The following is a 21,367-nucleotide window of genomic DNA, read 5'->3' as shown; positions in this document are numbered from 1 at the left end:
ATTGCACCCAGCCTTATAGTTGTATTTTTTTAAAAAAAAAGTTTGGCCAGGCATGGTGTCTCATGCCTGTAATCCCAGCACTGTAGGAGACTGAGGCGGTCAGATCACTTGAAGTCAGGAGTTCAAGACCAACCTGGCCAACATGGTGAAACCCCATCTCTACTAAAAGTACAAAATTAGTGGGTGCCTGTAGTCCCAGCTACTAGGGAGGCCGAGGCAGGAGAATCACTTGAACCCAGGAGGCAGAGTTGACAGTGAGCCAAGACTGCACTACTGCACTTCTGCCTGGATGACAGAACAAGACTGTCTCCAAAAAAAAAAAAAAAAAAAATCATTGAAGTAGAGAGAGAGTAATATACATATTTCTCAAGTATGAGGCTCAGTTTTTACAAAGTGAATTTACTCCCATAAGTGCCCTGAACATGATAGAGAAATTATCTGCCCTCAGAGTCTCCTTTTCTCTTTTTCTTTTAACCTCAAATGTGATTTCTGTCATTCTGACTTATACCATCATATAGAGCTTAGTTTTGTTTATCGTTTTCTAATAGCTTTGTGGAGATATAGCTTATAATTTACATACCATGTAATTACCCATTTGAAGTATGTAGTTTAAGGGTTTTAAGGGTTTTTAATGTATTCACAAAGTTGTACAGCTATCACTATAGTCAATTTTAGAACATTTTCATTATTCCAAAAAGAAATCCCATACCCATTAGCAGTCTCTCCCATTTCTTCTCAGTACCCCTTTCCTTTGCTCTAGACAACCACTAATCTTTTTCTAAAGATTTGTCTGTTCTAGACAATCATATGAATGGAATCATGCAAAATGTGGTCTTTTGTGACTGGCTTCTTTTGTTTAATATAACATTTTAAAGGTTCGTTCATATTGTGGCATTTATCAGCACTCTACTCTATTTTTCTTTTCTTTTTTTTTTTTTTTTTTTTGAGACGGAGTCTCACTCTGTTGCCCCAGGTTAGAGTGCAAAATGGCACGATCTCGGCTCACTGCAACCTCCACCTCCCAGGTTCAAGCAATTCTTCTGCCTCAGCCTCCTGAGTAGCTGGAATTACAGGCACCCGCCACCACATCCAGCTAATTTTTGTATATTTAGTAGAGACAGGGTTTCACCATGTTGATCAGGCTGGTCTCGAACTCATTTTATGGATATGGTATATTTTATTTGTTTGAAATCTGATGTTTTTGATTGTTTCCACTGTTTGACTAAGGTGACTAATGCTGTTATGAACATTTGTTGTGTAGGTTTTTGTTTTTCATATGTCTTCGTTTCTTTCGGGTGTATACCGAAGGAGTGGAATTGCTGGGTCGTGAGGTAACTGTGTTTAACTTTTTGAGGAACTGCCACATTGGTTTCTAAAGTGACTGTACCATATTACATTCCCACCAGCAAGTTTGATTTCTCCACATTTCACCAATACTTGTTAATGTTTGTCTTCTGGGTTATAGTAATCTTAATGGGTGTGAAGTGGTATCTTAGTTTTTATTGCATATCTCTAATACCTGGTGACGTTGAGTGTCTTTCCATGTGCTTTTTGGACATGCATATTGCATGTGTCCCTTTTGTTTTTTTTCTGAGACAGTGTCTTGCTCTGTCACACAGGCTGGAGTGCAGTGGCATGATCCCAGTTCACTGCAGCCTCAGTCTCCGAGGTTCAAGCAGTTCCCATGACTCAGCCTCCCGAGTAGCTGGGATTACAGGTGTGCACCACCACACTCGGCTAATTTTTCTATTTTTAGTAGAGACAGGGTTATACCTTGTTGGCCAGGCTGGTCTCCAACTCCTGGCCTTAAACGATCTGCCTACCTTGGCCTCCGAAATTGCTGGATTACAGGCCTGAGCCACTGCACCCAGCCATGGATCAGTTTTTATTCCTGTTACTAATGATTGAAAGTACATTTGCTCTATGCCCTTACCACTTGTTCCACTAGTTCATTGTTAGGGTTTGGTTTTGTTAGCCATTCTGGTGCATATATAGTGAATATACAGGTTGAGTAACCCTTATCTGAAATCCTTGGGACCAGAGGTGTTTCAGATTTCAGGTTTCTTTTTTTTTTTTTTAATTTGGGAATATTTGCATTATACTTACTGGTTAAGCATCCCTCATTCAAGATTCCAAAATCTGAAATGCTGTCAGTAAGCATTCCCTTTGAGTGTCATGCAAATGCTCAAAAAATTTAGGATTTTGAAGTAATTTGGAGTTCAGATTTTTGGATTAGGATACTCTGTCTGTAATTATTTTCTTGATTACCAGTGATGATAAGTATGTCATGCTTTTCAGACCACATGGTCTCTGTCCCAACTATTCAGCTCTGCTATTGCAGTGTGAAAGCAGCCGTGTACTATAATACCTAAACAAATGAGAGTGGCTATGTTCCAGTAAAACTTAATTTACCAAAAAAAAAAAAAGCATTAGATTGGGTTTACTCCATGAGCCATAGTTTGCTAACTCCTGTATTAACTCAGTTAATTGGAGAGGAAACAGCAGAAACCATTTATGGAATACATGACTGTTAAAAACCTTCCTTTTTTAGAAGAGACTGGAGTAGACCTGATGTTTTCAGAGTTCATTTTAAATGTTTTTTAAAACTTACACTTTTATACAATTCTTAATATACCACAAAATACTATGCCTTATCTGTCATTTTTCAAATGGACCTTTATTACAAAAAGCTGATAAAAATGAATATTGGGGAATGTTTCAAAATTTAACTTTGTAACCCAGACTTATTCCTCTTTTGCTTCATAGTACAGAAACAATTTTTATCATGTTTTATTATGAGAGAAAATAAAGCATTGAGGTTTTTGGCTTTTAAAACAATTTTTTTATTTTTATTTTTTGTTTTTTGAGACAAAGTCTTGCTCTTGTCCCCCAGGCTGGAGTGTGATGGTGCAATCTTGGGTCACTGCAACCTCTGCCTCCCGGGTTCAAGTGATTCTCCTACCTCAGCCTCCCAAGTAGCTGGGATTACAGGCACCTGCTACCGCGTCTGGCTAATTTTTGTATTTTTAGTATAGAGACAGGGTTTCACCTTGTTGGCCAGGCTGTTCTCAAACTCCTGACCTCATGTGATCCGCCCACCTCAGCTTCCCAAAGTGCTGGGATTACAGGTGTAAGCCACCGTGCCCGGCCAGTTTTTTGCCTTTTTAAGTAATGTAGTTCGTTGATACAAAATATATTGGGAATGTTGTGCAGCCATCACCACTATCCAGCTCCATAATTCTTTTCATCTTGTAAAACTAAAACTCTGCACCCATTAAACAGTCCCCCTTTCCCCACTCCCCACAACCCCTGGCAACCACCATTCTACTTTTTGTCTTTATGATTTTGAGTATTCTGCCTGTATAAGTGGTATCATACAGTATTTGTCTTTTTGTGACTGGCTTATTTCACTGAACATAATGTCCTCAAGGTTCATCCACATTGTAGCATATGTCGGAATTTCCTTCCTTTAAGGCTGAATGATATTCTATTTGTATACTACATTTTGCTTACCTGTGTATCTGTTGATGGGCACTCAGGTTGCTTCTGTGTTTTAGTTATTGTGAATAATGCTGTTATGAACATGGATGTTCAGATACTGCTTTGAGATCCTGCTTTCAATTATTTAGTTATTTGTTTGCTTGTTTAGACAGAAGATAAAACCATGAGCTTTGTGGGTGTTGTTTTATATATCAGTCAATCAGATGAAAAGAATTAATTATAAGAAAAGTTTGAGGCTGGGTGCAGTGGCTCACACCTGTAATCCCAGCAGTTGGGGAGGCCAAGGCAGGTGGATCACCTGAGGTCAGGAGTTTGAGACCAGCCCGGCAAACATAGTGAAACCCCGTCTCTACTAAAAATACAAAAATTAGCTGGGTGTGGTGACGCACGTCTGTAATCCCAGCTACTCAGGAGACTGAGGCAGGAGAATTGCTTGAACTTGGGAGGTGGAGGTTGCAGTGAGCTGAGATTGTGCCACTGTACTCCAGCCTGGGCAACAGAGTGAGACTCCATCTCAAAAAAAAAGAAAAGTTTGATAGGCCAGCTTGATTGTCTAAATTTTAGAAGGCAGATTCTAAAATGAGTAATCCTAGAATTTAGCTATGGTAACATACAGTGCTGTGTACATTTTATAGCCAAATGGCCACATAGAATTTTTATATTATTTATTTTTTATTGAGGTAAAATGTACATATATAATACAAAATATACACATCTTTACCCTTTTTTTTTTCCTTTTTTCTTTTTTTTTGAGACAGAGTCTCACTCTGTCGCCCAGGCTGGAGTGCAGTGGTGTTATCTTGGCTCACTGCGACCTCTGCCTCCTGGGTTTCAGTGTTTCTCCTGCCTCAGCCTCCCGAATAGCTGGGGTTAGAGGCACCCGCCACCACGCCCGGCTAATTATTTGTATTTTTAGTAGATACAGGGTTTTGCCATGTTGGCCAGGCTGGTCTCGAACTCCTGACGTGAGGTGATCTGCCCACCTCGGCCTCCCAAATTGCTGGGAGTACAGGCATGAGCCACCACGCCCAGCCATCTTTACCATTTTTAAGTATACAGTTCAGTAGTAATAAATACATTTATATTCTTTTTTTCCTCCCTTCAGTTCCCTCCACCCACTTCCTGGCCTTTGGTAACCACCAGTTTGTTTATCTTTATGAGATCCACCTTTTTAGCTCTGACATATGAGTGAGAACATGCAATAGTTGTCTTTCTGTGCTTGGTTTATTTCACTTAACGTAATGGCTTCCAGTTCCATATTGCTGCAGATGACAGGATTTCATTTATTTTTGTGGCTGAATAGTATTCCATAGTGTATATATACCACATTTTCTTTATCCATTCATTTATTGATGGGCACTTAGGTTGACTTAATGTTTTGGCCATTGTGAATAGTGCTGCAGTAAACATAGGAGTACAACTATCTCCAATGTATTGATTTCCTTTGTTTTGGATATATACACCCAGTAGTGATATTGCTGGATACTATGGTAGTTCCATATTTTTAGTTTTTTGAGGACTGTCTATAGTGTGCTACAAAGCGGCCTTACTAAATTGCATTCTCACCAACAGTGTATGAGTGTCCTTTTCTCTACATCCCTGCTAGCATCTGTTACTGCCTTTTTTTTTTTTAAACAGAGTCTTCCTCTATTGCCCAGGCAGCCTTCACCTCCCGGGTTCAAGTGATTCTTAGCCTCTGCTACCGAAGTAGCTGGGATTACATTCATCACCATGCCCAGCTAATTTTTGAAAATTCCAAAGTCCTGGGATTTACAGGTGTGAGCCACCTTGCCCAGCCTTGCCTGTCTTTTTGATACAAGCCATTTTGACTGGGGTGAGATTATATCTCATTGTGGTTTTGATTTCTATTTCTGTGATTATAGTGTTTAACATTTTTTTCATATAGCTTTTGGCCATTTGTTCGTCTTTTGAGAAGTGTCAGTTCAGATGTTTTGCCCATTTGTAAATGAGACTATTTGGTTTTCTGCTATCGAGTTTGAGCTCTTTATATATTCTGGTTATTAGTCCCTTTTTAGATAGTTTGTAGACACTTTCTTCTGTTCTTTAGTTTATCTCTTCACTTTGTTGGTTGTTTCCTTTGCCGTACAGAGCTTTTTAGCTTGATACAATACCCATTATCTCTCTTTACCTGTGCCTTTGAGATCTTACACAAAAAACCTTTACCTAGACCAATGTCCTTTTTTCACTTCTTTGGGTAGATTGATTCCTAGGTGTTTTACTTTTTTTTTTTTTTTTTTAAGCTATTGTAAATGGAATTGCTTTCTTGGTTTGTTTTTCAGATTGTTTACTGTTGGTGTATATAAATGGCTACTGATTTTTTTTTAATTTTAGTTTTTAAGAAGAGATGGTGCCTCACTCTGTTGACCAGGCTGATCTCAAACTCCTAGCCCACGCAATCTTCCCACCTTGCCCTTTGAAAGTGCTGGGATTACAGGCATGAGCCACCATGCCCAGCCCTGATTTTTTAATGTTGATTTTGCAACCTGCAACTTTACTGAATTCATTTATCAGTTCCAGCAGTCTTTTTTTTTTTTTTGGTGGGATCTTTAGGTTTTTCTAGGTATAAGATCATGTTATCTGCAAATAATGTTAATTTGACTTCTTTCCTTCCACTTTGGATACCCTTTCTTTCTTTCTTCCTTCTTCCTCTTCCTCTTCTTTTTTTTTTGTTTGCCTAATTGCTGTGGTTTTTGTATTATTTTATTAAGAATTTAAAACCTAACCAAAGAGTCATTCTTCTCCAACCCTCTCAAAACCTTCCAAGTGTTTTGTTTTGTTGTTGTTGTTGTTGTAGTTTTTGAGACAGTCTCGCTCTGTTGCCCAGGCTGGAGTGCAGTGGTGCAACCTTGGCTCACTGCAGTCTCCGCCTCCTGGGTTCAAGCGATTCTTCTGCGTCAGCCTCCCCAAGTAGCTGGGATTACAGGCGCCCACCACCACGCCTGGCTAATTTTTGTATTTTTAGTAGAGATGGGGCTTCACCAGGTTGGCCAGTCTGGTCTCAAACTCCTGACCTTAAGTGATCCACCCACCACTTCCGTCTCCTAAAGTGCTGGGGATTACAGGCATGAGCCACCACACCCGGCTTAAAACCTTCCAAGTCTTAACTGCAATTACTTAACTAGTTCTGATCAAGACCAACAAAATTAAGGACAGTAAGTAAAAGCTCATAAGTTACAATTAGCTATCAAATTTCATGACATACAGATTTTCTTAGTATACAGTAAGGGAGAATCATTCTTTGTAGGACCTTGTACTGTCTTAGCAGGTGACATTCTGTTGTGTTCTGTCACAGGGCTTAAATAATTGTCAAAATAATATTTAAAGTTAGAACTTTTAAACTCTCTTAAAAATTTATTTTCCTTTCCTGTTCAACTCATTGGAATAAGAAAAGAGATTTGATTTAGTGATCTATACACTTAAGGATTAAAATTCATGTTATTTATCTCCCAATATTACTTATCTTCATGCTGTAGGAAGTGATATATACCAGTAACTCACATTTTTCAATAATTCATATGATTCACATCAAAATTCCTATTTTTGAGTCAGTAAATACTGTTTTCAATCTTAATTTCTTGGATTTACTTATTAGTGTAGGTAAGTAAAAACTTAATGGAAGTGTTAAAAATGTATTATAGATTTCTGAAACATGGCAATTTGTTTACTGAGGTCAAAACTTTAGATGGAGAGATTATTTTTTAAAAATAAAATAAAGTTATGTGCTTGTAGCCTTTTTACATAACTTGAATTGCCAAAGATTTTCATTTCTCTTCAAAAATTATTAGGCTTTTGCCAAATTAGAAATGAGGTATAGTGCCTATAGTCCTAGCTACTAGGGAGGCTGAGGTGGGAGGATTGCTTGAGCCCATGAGTTAGAGGCTGCAGTGAGCTATGATTGTGCCACTGCACTCCAGCCTGGGCAACAGAGCGAGACCCTGTCTCAAGAAAACAAAGAGGTACATATGTATTTACATGTATGCTAATTTTTGGAAACTGAACAGATTTGATTTCTTGCTACTATTTTAGCTTCTTTTGATAATGAGAATGTTTGGAATTAATCACTGTTGGGGGGAATACACATATTTCACAGAACTAGAAGAACAGACTCGAAAAGCTCTAGAACTGGATCAAGAACGAAAACGAGCAAAAGAAGAAGCAGAACGGCTTGAAAAAGAGCGTCGAGCTGCTGAAGAGGCGAAGTCTGCCATAGCAAAACAAGCTGCCGACCAGATGAAGAATCAGGAGCAGCTAGTAAGGAACTGTCTTCTTAGAGAAAAAAGTTTAAGTAAAAGCATAGAGTGAACCCTCTAAAAAGAAAAAACAAAAAGCAACCATTTTGTGCTTTCTGGAAAGCAAGCCGAAAATAACATGTAGCTTAATAACAAAGTATGGACAAAAACCTAAAAATTTTGTTTCTGCCTAAACAAAAACCTAAAAATACAAAAGAATAAGATATTTTTCTGTAGATTATTTGTAAATGGAGTCTATTGTCAGCCAAAGGTTCTGATTCACTTTGACATTGGACAGGTTCCACAATAAGTCAGTTGGCATCTTTTGCTTTAGATAAATTAATATAATATGTTATAGTTCCTATGAGGTAACTATAGGCCATAATTGGTTGGGGTTTTTTGTTTATGTAGTGGACTTGCAAATAACGAGGTATAAGCATGTTACTTAAAAGATCCTGGATTTAAATATTAGTTCACACATGCTACTTGCTATGTGTGTGTCTTTGGGTCTTTCTGAGCCTCAGTTCCCTCCCTTTGAAAAGAGGAATGATGGCCGGGTGCAGTGGCTCATGACTGTAATCCCAGCATTTTGGGAGGCTGAGGCAGGCGGATCACCTGAGGTCAGGAGTTCAAGACCACCCTGACCAACATAGCAAAACCCTGTCTCTACTAAAAATACAAAATTAGCCAGGCACAGTGGTGCACACCTGTAATCCCAGTTACTTTGGGAGGCTGAGGCAGGAGTATTGCCTGAACCCAGCAGGCGGAGTTTGCAGTGAGCTGAGATCGTGCCACTGGGCTCCAGCCTGGATGACAGAGCGACACTCCGTCTGGGAAAAAAAAAGAAATTATACTACCTGTTAGGATTATTGGGGAATTAAATGAGATGATTTGACAAAGTGCCATTTAAAGTATATAGCATTATATAAATATATTTTCTCTTTTGTAGACTTTAACAAATAGTTTATTGATGAAAGTTTTTTTTAAAAAGCTTTTAAGTTACACATTTTAAGTTCCTGCTACTGAAAGCAGGATTAACTGCTTGTCTGTAGAATAATAGTAATCTTTTAATTTTGTCTCCTCCTTAGCTCATTACTTCAAGGACTTATTGTAAATAAGCTATTTGAGATCTTACGAAATACTGTATTTTTTTAAATGGAAGACTGTCTAAGAAAAACATAAACAGCCTAAGCATGTACATTAAAGCTTTGTTGACTTACAAGATTATTCAAAATATGTTAATCTTGGAATTATATTGTTTACTTTAGGCAGCAGAACTTGCTGAATTCACTGCCAAGATTGCACTTCTAGAAGAAGCCAAGAAGAAAAAGGAAGAGGAAGCTACTGAATGGCAACACAAAGTAATCATTTGTTCATTTACTAGCTTTTATTGAATAGCTTTTGTACCCAGGATTATGCTGACTTTATAGAGATGAATATAAGTTCCTGTCATAATTTAGAGTGGGAAAAATACTTGTGTATGTGTATTGTAAATATTTATCTACAGATATAAACCAAGTATTTTGGGAACACAGAAGAGGTGATTAATTTCTGTAGGGACCAGAGAGTTGTTGGGAGACCCATATACATTTAAGCTCGGTCTTGAATAATGAATTACATTTTGGGGGTACGAAAGATTGGGACGTAAGATTGGGAATAGTTAGAGACTGAAGAGGTGGCCATTCCAGACAGAGGGAACTGAATGAGTATAGGAAGTATGAATGTATGTAATAGATTTGAGGATAACCAATAAGCAGCCGAAACTTCGTGTTGTTCAGAAATGTTGGAAGATGTGGCCCTCAAGTTAGATAATAGGGAATTGTGAAGGGCTTTAAATAAATGCACTGCTACAGCAAGGCAGTGGGAGTATCGATTGACTTGGGGCTTAGAAGATTTCAAAACAGGATTGTAACATGATCAGATATGATTTTCTAAAAACCATGTAGTGATCAGTGTGAAGAAAGGATTGGGATACTGGATACTTAAGAGATAAAGACCCAAACTGAGGATGTGGAAATGAGAATAAAGAGGAATGGGAAGAGATAAGAGACATTTTGTGGTAGACACAAAAGGACGTGGCAACCAGTGATTGGATATGAAGTTGAATTATTTTTATTTTTTTAGAGACATGCTCTTACTCTGTGTCCCAGGCTGGAGTGCAGTGGTACAATCATAGTTCATTGCAGCCTTGAACTCCTGGGCTCAAGGGCTCCTCCCACCTCAGCCTCTGCAGTAGCTGAGACTACAGGCATGCGCCATCATTTTTATTTTTGTTGAGAATGGAGGTCTTGTGGTGTAGCCCAGGTTGGTCTCGAACTGCTGGCCTTAAGCAGCCCTCCCCTCTCAGCCCCCAAAGTGCTGGGATTATAGGTGTAAGCCACTGTGCGCAGCTGATACTGAGATTTCTAATATGAGTCCTAAGTAGATGAAACCACTATTGTCTAAAGTAGCACACAGTTGTAAAATCAGGCTTTGGTTGGAGGGATGGGGGACTATAAGATAATGAGAGTTTAATTCAAATGACAGTAACTCTTAAATGAAAAGATATACCCAAAGATGATATTTAGTTTTAGAAGATGATTTTTCTACAATAAAATGTACTTATACAGAAAACAGTTTTCTTTTACTCTTAAGTAAATCATAAGGTTTCTTTTACTCTTAGGTAAATTTTAAGTAAGTAGCAGTTTAAATTTCATTGGGAAGTTTTAGATGTATTGAAAATTAGTTGTATATAAATAAAACTACAAAAGGAATTCCACTGTTAATTTCCCAGTTACTCTACTTTGTTATTAGAATTTTTTAGATCCCTTTTAGGGATGATTTGTGAAATTTAGAGACACGTAAACTTTAAAAAAATTAGCATATTACAGATGTCAAGTCTGTGAATTATAGAAAATTAGGAAATGCACACAAAAGACAATTGTATTCCCATAAATTAGGGGCAGTACTGCAAAACCTTAGTACATATCCTTCCAGGATACTTCCTGTTTATATATTCAACATGAAATCTTACTGTATGTACTGTTTCATTTTAGTGTATTTTCATCTCATAGAATATTAGGCTATATTCAGAATTTCCCAAAAAGTCTCATAGCTAATTTGCCAGACAAGTGTTCAGAGGACTTTGCATTATCTCTATTTGCTGTAAGTCTCTTTTAATGGAGGGCAGTTTCTCTTTGTATTATTTTGATTTATTGAAGGGACCTACAGAATGTCCCAGCTCCTGTATTTGTTTAGTTCCTTCCTTATGTCATTGACCTTATCCTTTAACTCCAGTATTTCCTGTGAACCAGAAGTTAGATCTAGAACCTGGGGAATTCAAATTAAATGTTTTTGACTCAGTGCATCAGAGGTGAGAATTCCATATAATTTAACATCTAAACTGGAGCACTTTTGAGAAAAAGGGGATATTGTTCATAGTTACACCCGGACAACAGTGTAACAGGACTTTTCCAGGTAAACCAAGATAATACGATCACCCAAATAATTGGTGATGTTAGATATTTCAGATTGTATCGTATCAGAAGACAGTATCTAGTTAACTCACCATTAGTATTTGTTAGTGATCATTGGATTTGAGTAACGACAGTCTCATTCCTCCATTTTTCGGTTACATTTTCCCCTTGTGGCTCAAATAAAATCTATTGGGTGTGGGATTCTTCGGCATTATACGAATATCCATTTCTCATCAGCTATTTGCACAACAATTTTAGCAAACAGTTGATAATTCTTGCCAGAATTAGTACTTCTTTTTTTGCATGTATGCTTGTTTTTCTTTTAACCTGTCACTGACTTGAAGCTTGCAGAATTAGTAATTCTAATAGGCTTTGCATAATAATGCTTTTGATTTTCTCCTTTACCTGTTATTCTTTTATGAAAATAGAGCTTTCATAAATAGGGCTTATTTCATTACCTTGAAATATAGTTTCTGTTAAAAAAGCAGTATAACTTGATTGTTTTAATTACTAATTTTTGAAGTAAGTTGCTCATAAACGTATTTTTAATGTTCAGGCTTTTGCAGCCCAGGAAGACTTGGAAAAGACCAAAGAAGAGTTAAAAACTGTGATGTCTGCGCCCCCTCCACCTCCACCACCACCAGTCATTCCTCCAACAGAAAACGAACATGATGAACATGATGAGAATAATGCTGAGGCTAGTGCTGAATTATCAAATGAAGGGGTAATGAACCATAGAAGCGAGGAAGAACGTGTAACAGAAACACAGAAAAATGAGCGTGTTAAGAAGCAACTTCAGGTATTTAAAATTTGCAGTTGTATGCACATTTGAAATATAGTTTGCATTTTCCCCATCTTAGACAAACTTATTAAAAAGAACATAGAAGTTTTAATACTGACTGGCCTTGTGATTTGTTTGTGGGTATTTGGCCTATAGTCGTTATTTCATTTCTTCCATTGTGTGAACCCATTAGCAAATACCTGTTAGCTTTGAATAAACAGACCTTAATTAGTGAGTTATTTAATTACAGCTTGACCCATTTTAAAAGGTATAAAGTATTGTAATGTTGTGTTGAAAAACAAATGAATTTAGTTTTTAATCAGTAATATGTATGTTGAGGGCCAGGCGCAGTGGCTCATACCTGTAATCCCAGCACTCTGGGAGGCCGAGGCAGGTGAATCGCTTGAGGCCAGGAGTTCAAGACCAGCCTGGGCAACATGGTGAAACTCTGCCTCTACCAAAAATACAAAAATTAGCTGGGTATGATGGTATGAGCTTGTAATCCCAGCTACTTGGGAGGCTGAGGCATGAGAATTGCTTGAACCTCAGAGGTGGAGGTTGCAGTGAGCTGAGATCATGACACTGCACTCTAGCCTGGATGATAGAAGTGACTCTTTCTCAATAAAATAAAATAAAATAAAATGTACATTGGAAAGAATGATAGTTAATATACTATGTTTAAGACATTGCATAATCTTAATTATTTGTTCAGATTTTATATTGGCAAAAGGTCAGTATATTACATGGACGTAACTAGGTCAAAGTGGAGGATTTTAATATTATGAGAGCTTTCTTTTTTCCCAGTAAGTTATCTAATACTTTAATTGTTGAAATCTTTAAATATTAAAATAAGGTGACAGTTACAATAAATATATTAAGATTTTTGGAGAAGGCTTCCCTTGAGGTATAGATTTTAAATATCATAGTGATATTAGTCTATAATGGCTGTATTGAACTTTTTAGCCATTTCAAATACTAGATGAGAAAGTTAAGGACATTTAGAATAATGTACAAAATACCACGGTTGATAAATATGGAAATGAAAGGCCATGTGTACTCTTCCCTTACCACTGCCACCACTATTGCTAAAGCAAACTTATACACTAAAGAAAAAGGTTTCACAGCGGAAATGATTTGGTATATGTATTTATGCATCTTAAAGCCATTTTCATAAATTTTTTTAAATCTCAGAAAATAATTGTTGTACTTTTTATTTTTTAAATATAGGCATTAAGTTCAGAATTAGCCCAAGCCAGAGATGAAACCAAGAAAACACAAAATGATGTTCTTCATGCTGAGAATGTTAAAGCAGGCCGTGATAAGTACAAGACTCTGCGACAGATTCGACAAGGCAATACAAAGCAGCGTATCGATGAGTTTGAAGCAATGTGAGAGCTGTTATTTTGCATATATGTTCTTCATAAGCTGAACCACCAACAGAGAAAAGCAGGCCTTTGCAGATATGATGGAATGCATCCCACCTTGCCAAAGCACTTATACCAGTTTGACTGTGCTAGCTAAAAGACAGATTTAAGGGGAGCTCTTCAGCATTAAGGCAGTATGATATCATGCTTGGTTTTCTTTTCTTTTGGTCCAGAGAATGGAGAATGGTGTTCCGTTGCCTCCTTTCACATTTTTTTTTCTTTTTTTTTTTTTTTCTGTTGAAGATTAACACTAATTATCATGTCTGACAAATGTGTATGTGTGGTTTCAGTTCTGTGTACATTTTAAAGGATAATGGTGATGAACATTTTTTGGGTTTCCCTTGTCCCTTCCATATTTAACCTGTGTGTATTTCCACATTCTCTCTCACATCTTCTCAGTGTGCCCTTCTCTTATCTGCCATGTCCATAGCCATAATCCCACCATCATACAGATCAGGCAGTGTTTAAAATGATGGTAGGTAGCACAGTGGACAGTCTTTGATCATTATGTAGAATAAGGCTATGAATCATGAAAGAGATTAGAACATTTAATAATGTATGTACAGCTGTTGGTTATTTTAAATCCAAATTTAATTGCCTTATTGGATATTTGATACTTGGTTATTTAATCACAGTCATCTTTAACAGCTTACATTGATTGGTGTTTTATCTCCTCTAATCCTTTGATGGCTTTTTTTGCTTACCATTTCACAGAGGTTTAGTCAGCAGTAGTAGCTCCCTAGGAGAGTTTACTGATTAAACAGCCTCTGCAAGATTTTTAAAGTTTTGTTCTTTTATAGACTGATTTAGAAAAACAGATGATTAGTAAAAAAAGAAAATATACATTTGTCGGTAACTGATTTTAATAATTTTTTAAAACCTGGACCTTTCTGGAAGGGCAGCATATAAAAACATCAGTCCCGAGGAGGGGACAATAATACTACCTCACTACTACACCTGCGATGACTGGTTGTTCAAACACAGTGGAGTGTGTAAGCTATATGTTTTATAATTCATGATGATAGCCTTGATCATCAAGAAATACTTTTGAAATTTCATTTTCCCTCAGAATATCTTAGAGTGCTAAATTTTTAACTGCCTTTTTATTGAGTCAAACTGTGGGATTCTGATTTATATTAAAATTGTAAGCTCCTCACTGGTATACTATCATCCTGGAGGGCTGTGGTATGGCTGAGTAAGAGGGGGAATGAGACAGAGAGACTGTGTGTGTGTGTGTGTGTGTGTGTATGAGAGAGAGATGCTAACCTTGTGTGTGTGTGTGTGTGTGTGTGTACTCTTGTGTGTATGAGAGAGAGATGCTAACCTTGTCACATGAAGAATGTCTGTACCTTGATATGATAGTTACATAATCATTATATTTGGCTTCTAGATCACTGTGCTTATTTTTTTTTTCAATCTCTGACTAAAAATACTTAAATTTTGTTTGTTAATTCTATTTTAGAAATTATAATTTTAGTTTATATTAATTTCAGTTATATCTTACTGAAGAAATCTTTCCAGTCAGAAGGAGGTTCTAATATTCACATGTTCTAATACTTTGTTTATTGTAAAACAGCTAAATTTGGAGATATGTAAAGCCTTGTTTTCTCTGTGTGGTTCAGCTGCTTTCCATTTGGTATTACACAGTCAAATTTACATTTATTAAAATTGCCATTTTATTAAACATTTTCATGCACAGTAGATTCAAGTTGTGTCTGAAAATATCTCTTGTGTTTTTTTGATTTTGCTGACTTTAAAAGGATTAATCTGGGCAGACATTATGAAAAAGAAAGGTTGCGTTTAATATATTTTTTGAACTTTGTAGGACAAAACATAGCTGGTTAACCTTGAAGTGACTGTTGTACCATGGTTGTGCACGTGCTTCAGAATCCTACGGAAGACCATGTTCCTACTTGCAGTGTACATCAAAGGAATGGATGGTGGACCCTACTATTCATATTTTGAAACATAAATGTTCACTTTAAAGCAATTGCCATAATAGATAAAAACCTGAACTTTCATTGGATTTTTGTTAATTTTCCTCATTTTGAATTATGTGCACTACCATACTACATCAGTTTGATACAGTATTGAAAAATTATCAGTTATATTTTGCTGTTTATGATCTATTTGTAGATTAGGATTAAAATGGATTTAATCCATTTTTAAGGCTGTGTGAATTTTTCTAAACAAGAACCATTTGCAATATGGATTTCATAGAGATTAAACCAATTATAACTTATCATTAGCAGTCGCGAGCACATGTTCATATAGTCAATGTAAAAATACACTAATGAGTATTTGGTAAATCCCAGTAGGCTTTTACCATTAGCATAATTTTGTGTTGTACAATTAAGTTACAATTACATCTCTAATTTTGGATAATATTCATTGGTTAACAATAAAGTGACAAAAGCTCATGCCTTCAAGGTCCACTGTTGTTATTTAACATGGATTTCTTGTATATTTCTTGAAAATTACAATCTTTATCAGAGCCATGAATCACCACATCTTAAAAGTAAGAAGTAGATAGGAAATAATTTTAAATCCTCATAGATCTACTCTTTCCCCAAAATGATACCTCTTTGGTATGGAAGTAATAGTGATTAATTCTGTGGAAAAGTTAAACTATTAAATTAAACTGACTTTCTTGACAACAAAATGTAATTTAGGGTTTCCAATCATTGCCTTTATTGTATAGTGGTTAGTTTCTTTTGCTTGAGGAAGATACAGTTTTTTGTCATTGATTCATCTCACTATAAACATTTCAACATTCTTTAAAGAACTGTATGCTAAGTATATTTATTTAAGTACAAGTTCTTATTTTGAAGCTATATTATAGAGCAGTTACTATAAATCTAGAAGTTGATTGCCTTTTTCAAGTCTTCTTACTAATTTTTTACTTAAATAAGTGATAAATCTATAAAAATAGTAAAAGCCCAGATTTTTTTGTTGATAGTAATATTTAACTGTCACTTTTATTTCTGTTCTCAAGGACACATAGTGATTTCTTTACTCTGATCCTGTCAGAAAATGGAATTTTAAATAATATTTTGCTTTATGTCTAGAGTTTTTAAGAGCTAGAATGGCCCCTTATAAAATTATGTTAGATTTTATTGGAAGTGACTCTTATCATTAGAAGTGTTTCAATATTATTGTGTTTTTTTTTTTAAAATCCCACTGTATTCTGTTCCAGTATTGATCACCTTGTTGATTGTTAATGTTTTTAGAAATGAAAAATTTTTTTTAATTCACAGGCATCCCATTTTACATATGCACAGTAAAAACAATTAGTCTTAAAAGTTAAAGCTTGAAACTAAAGTCTAAGGGATTACTAACTTTAGCATTAGTATACTGAACCAATGAGTAAACCAAAGCTTAGATACCATTATTAAGAATAAGAGAAAACAGTTCAGTGTGGAGCTGTACTGTTAGGTTCCTCTCTTAAGTCTGTTCTAAATGAACAGAACTTTAGCATTTTCTTATTTTGTACCACTTCCATTTTTTTTAACCTATCAAATATTCTAATGTGATCTGTCACATGGAATGACAATATTCTAGCTCATACAAAAGCTCTTTGGATTCTGCAAATGTTTTTGATAACTTTATGAAATGTTCAGGCAGCCTGACTCCCCATAGTCTACACTAGTAACTAGGAAAAACTGGCTCCCTATCATGTTCCATGTGTTAAAGCTTACCACATTCTTATCCTTAGCTTTTCCAATTAAATAATTTTACCTCCCAATTTTTCCTTAGTAGACCTACCTCTTACTATGTCCATCTATCAAGATTTAAGAACTACCATTTTCCCTGTGGAAAGATCATGGCTGTGTGGTACAGCTACTTTCCATTTGTGGGTAATAGACACTCAGATTTACATTTATCTGTTAAAATTGCCATTTATCTCCTCAATACTTTGACTTCCCATAACCTCCGTGGTACAAGAGTTTTCTGATTTGGGGTTATATATACTACTTTAGGAGTTGAAGTATTTCCTACACAATTTTTACATTAAAGATCTTGACTAAGGTGATACCCCATTGACACATCCTTTGCATTCAGGTTTGTGTTTTGGCTGTGGAGATCCCTAGCTACTCAATGGCTCCAGGTTCTTATTTAATGGTCATCATTTAGCCAATACGTTTTTATTAAGTGCTGGCTATATTCAAGGACTTAGAAGCAAGATTAGGATGATTGTGACCCTTTGTTTTGGCCTATATAGGGAACTTCAAATATTAATTTATTTTAGCTCTTAGATCATTTCCATTTATCTATTACAATATCATTTCTTTTAAAATGGCAATGCCATATTGTTGATTCCTGTTATTTGTATGCCCAGATTCCTCCATGTTTATAGCTAGCTAGTTGCTTCTATCAGTGCAAATTATTATTTTTACTACCCTATTCTAATTGTTCTTCACTTTTATTTAATCATTATTTTAAATATTTGGATTCATTTTTATATTTATGCATGCCATTTAGTTTGCTCCTAAAAATAGTGATACTGGTTTTAGTTTTTTATTACTAAATCAGCATAGCCAAATGTCCATCTTCCTACTGGTAATATGCAATCAGAAATTCTGAGATTATTTATGTGACTACTTTTGGAAAAGTTTATTTTGATAAAACATGGATTTATTATGTGAAATTCTTGCACTGTGTTACAATGTGTGCTATGATATCCCTTTTATTTTTTTTCAACGTAAATATGATGTTTTGTATTATTTTAGACCTAGGAGTCATGTGTTTTTTAGAATCATAAGGGAATATATATCTCCTCCCTCCTTTTCCTTTTATATATATTGAAAAGTCTATGGAATTCAAGTCTAGCATTTGAATTCTATATGCTGTCATTGCATTTACATAATTATTTACTTTTAAATTTTAGCTGTTTTCATAAAAACAGTTTTGAGCTGAAGGAAAGTTACACAATAAAAGGAAGATTAATAAGCAGGAAAATTAGTAACTGACAGGGAATATGAATGGATACTCAGTATACGTTTCTCAGGTATGCTTATTTTCTGATAAATTACTTAATTTTCATTTCATAGGCCAAATTTTAAACACCAGTTAATAAAATTATTCTAAAAGAGTCTCTAATTTTAAAAGTTTTTCTAACCTAGGAAGACTCATTTTAGACCCAACTGACAAACCAGTCAAATATGATTGATTGGTAATATCTGTATTAAATATTGAGAAGATTAATAAAGTTAAAAGTTTACAGTTGAATCTTTTTTTATCATGGTAAAATATACATAAAATTGATCATTTTAACCATTTTCAAGTGTACAGTTCAGTGCCATTAAGTACATTCAGGTTGTTGTGTAACCGTCACCACCATCCATCTCCAGGACGTTTTCATCTTCCCAGACTGGATTGTGTACCCATTAAATGATAATCCCCCATTCCTCCCTCCTCCCCAGTCCTTGGTGACCACTTCTCTACTTTCTGTCTCCATAAATTTGATGTTTCTAAGTACCTCATAAAAGTGAACTCATACAATATTTGTCCTTTCGTGTCTGGTTTATTTCACTTAGCATAATGTTTTCAAGGTTCGTTTATGTTGTATGTATCAGAATTTTATTCCTTTTTAAGGCTAAACAATATTCCATTGTATGCATATACCATATTTTATTTATCCATGTGTCTGTTATTGATGGACACTTGAATTACCACTATCATTTGACTACTGTGAGTATTGCTGCTTTGAAGATTGGTGTACAAATATCTTAGAGTCCCTGCTTTCAGTTCTTTGAGATACATCATACCCAGAAGTGGAATTGTTTGGTCATCTGTTAATTCTGTGTTTAATTTTTTTTTTTTTTTTTTGAGATGGAGTTTTGCTCTTATTGCCCAGGCTAGAGTGCAGTGACACAATTTTGGCTCACTGCAGCCTCTGCCTCCTGGGTTCAAGAGATTTTCCTGCCTCAGCCTCCCAAGTAGCTGGGATTACAGGCATGCACTACCATGCGTGGCTAATTTTGTTGTTGTTGTTGTTTTTTGTTTGTTTTTTTTTTGTTTTTAGTAGAGATGAGATTTCTCCATGTTGGTCAGGCTGATCTTGAACTCCCAACCTCTGGTGATCTGCCCTCCTTGGTCTCCCAAAGTACTGGAATTGCAGGCGTGAGCCACCACACCTGGCCCTGTGTTTAAATTTTTGAGGAATTGTCATAATATTTTCCACAGCAGCAGCACCATTTTACATTCATGTAGCAGTGCACAAGGTTCAAATTTTGCCACATCCTCACTAACGATTGTTATTTTCTGGGTTTTTTGTTTGTTTGTTTGCTTATTTGCTTGCTTGCTTGATTTTGATAATAGCCATCCTAATGGCGAAGGAGTAGTTCATTGTGGTTTTGACTTGCATTTTCCTTTGATACATTTCTGAAATCATAAAAGAAATTAGAATGTGTTTATCTACCATTTGTATATCATTTTTGGAGAAATGTCTATTCCAGTTTTGCCCATTTTAAAAATTGCTTAATTTTCTGTTGTAAGAATTCTTTGTATTTGGGATTCAGAATATTAATCCATTATCCCAGGATTTGGAATATTAATTCCTTTTCAGGTAGGAGTTCCAAATCTTTTTTCCCATTGTGAATTGCCTTTTCGCCCTTGATATAGTGTAGTTTTCTATGATGCACAAAAGTTTTTAATTTTGAAGAAGTCCAATTTTGTTGTTGTTGCCTGTGCTTTTGGTGTTTGTGTTTTTTGAAGAGGAAAAACAGTTTTTAATGAAGAAGGTGTTACAGAAAGGCAAAGCAGAAGAGAATACGTATAGTGGTTAGTCTCTAGACTGTAGAAATGAAAGTAAATAGATAGGCAGTGGGCATTGACTGTAGGATGATAAAGCTAGAGTGGGTTGGGCCCAGGAATTTATGGAGCCTTGAATCCTATGTTTAGATGGTTTAATTTGATTTGAGGACAACTGGTAGCTTTGGAAAGGCACAGCTACAGAGAGGCACAATAACTAAACCTTGCTTGAAAAAGAAAACTCATGTTGTGATGTAAAGTATACTAGAAAGTGCAGAGGAGATAGCATAATAGAAGAGCTGTGTCTACTGTAGTTAGCCTAAGAAAGGCCATGGCCATGGGAATGAATTTAAAGGAAATTCTGATAAAGGAAATGTTTAAGTGTAATTTGCTGTCATGTTTGCTATATTGTTCATCTTTGTGGTAATGTATTTTCTTCTGAACTTACTTTCCAGCTGACCTCTTGAGACACTTAAAACCTCAGTTTCTTTTCTTTTATCCATGACATTTTGGGAATGGGTTCTTTAGTGGCACAAAAGAAGTAGAAATTAAAGACATGCAAGAACAAATAGATTTGGTTCTGGGTTCTAACTCCAAGTCTTATACTCTAGTACTCTAGCTTTTATAACTGATTTTATAGTTCTGAATCAGATTGTCCTTTTTCAGAGCATTTCTCTGGATTCAGATTATGGTCACTTCCATTCTAGATGCATTATCTTCACAAAAATGTATGCCTGACTGAGGCTTAATATCTATGTATGTTTGAAGTTTTAATACTGGTTTATAGTTGAAAACCATTACCTCAGAGTAATGCTTATAACAATAGTTTATCAAACTTCTTTTTGCTCTCAGATGACCTTCATAATGTACTGGCTTTTAGAAGAAATTCAAAGGGTTTTTTTTTTTTTTTCTTTTTTAAACAGTTTGGGGTTAGTAAAATGATTCTTTCAGCTCATTATGAAAGAATTATGTTCACCAAAACACAACTCAAGAGAAGGTTATCTCACAACATACAGGCACAATTATTTCCTGGCTGTGACAACCCTTAACAACTCACTTTGGAAATTTCTATAGATTTCTTTCTTTTTTTTTTTTTTGAGATGGAGTTTCACTCTTGTTGCCCAGGCTGGAGTGCAGTGGTGCGATCTCGGCTCACCACAACCTCCGCCTCAATCAAGCTATTCTCGTGCCTAAGCCTCCCAA

At 35.8% G+C, this 21,367-nt stretch overlaps 1 protein-coding gene across 4 annotated transcripts in view; it reads left to right on the top strand.

Moving 5' to 3' along the window:
• The window catches only part of RDX (radixin), a 95,320-nt gene that overhangs the window by 52,174 nt on the left and 21,779 nt on the right, over positions 1–21,367 (top strand). For 2 of the 4 annotated variants that reach the window (XM_023208200.1, XM_023208201.1), the window contains 4 exons: positions 7,613–7,773; positions 9,020–9,112; positions 11,763–12,005; positions 13,215–13,375. In XM_023208200.1, the coding sequence (XP_023063968.1) occupies positions 7,613–7,773; positions 9,020–9,112; positions 11,763–12,005; positions 13,215–13,375 (658 nt within the window). Of the gene's footprint in view, positions 1–7,612; positions 7,774–9,019; positions 9,113–11,762; positions 12,006–13,214; positions 15,841–21,367 lie in introns of those variants that run through there. The other 2 variants (XM_023208203.1, XM_023208202.1) reach the window with 2 other exon arrangements.

Source organism: Piliocolobus tephrosceles, chromosome 13 (genome assembly GCF_002776525.5).
Source record: "Piliocolobus tephrosceles isolate RC106 chromosome 13, ASM277652v3, whole genome shotgun sequence".
In the NCBI taxonomy this organism is placed as follows: Eukaryota; Metazoa; Chordata; class Mammalia; order Primates; family Cercopithecidae; genus Piliocolobus; species Piliocolobus tephrosceles.
This window is presented reverse-complemented; position numbering and strand designations above follow the sequence as displayed.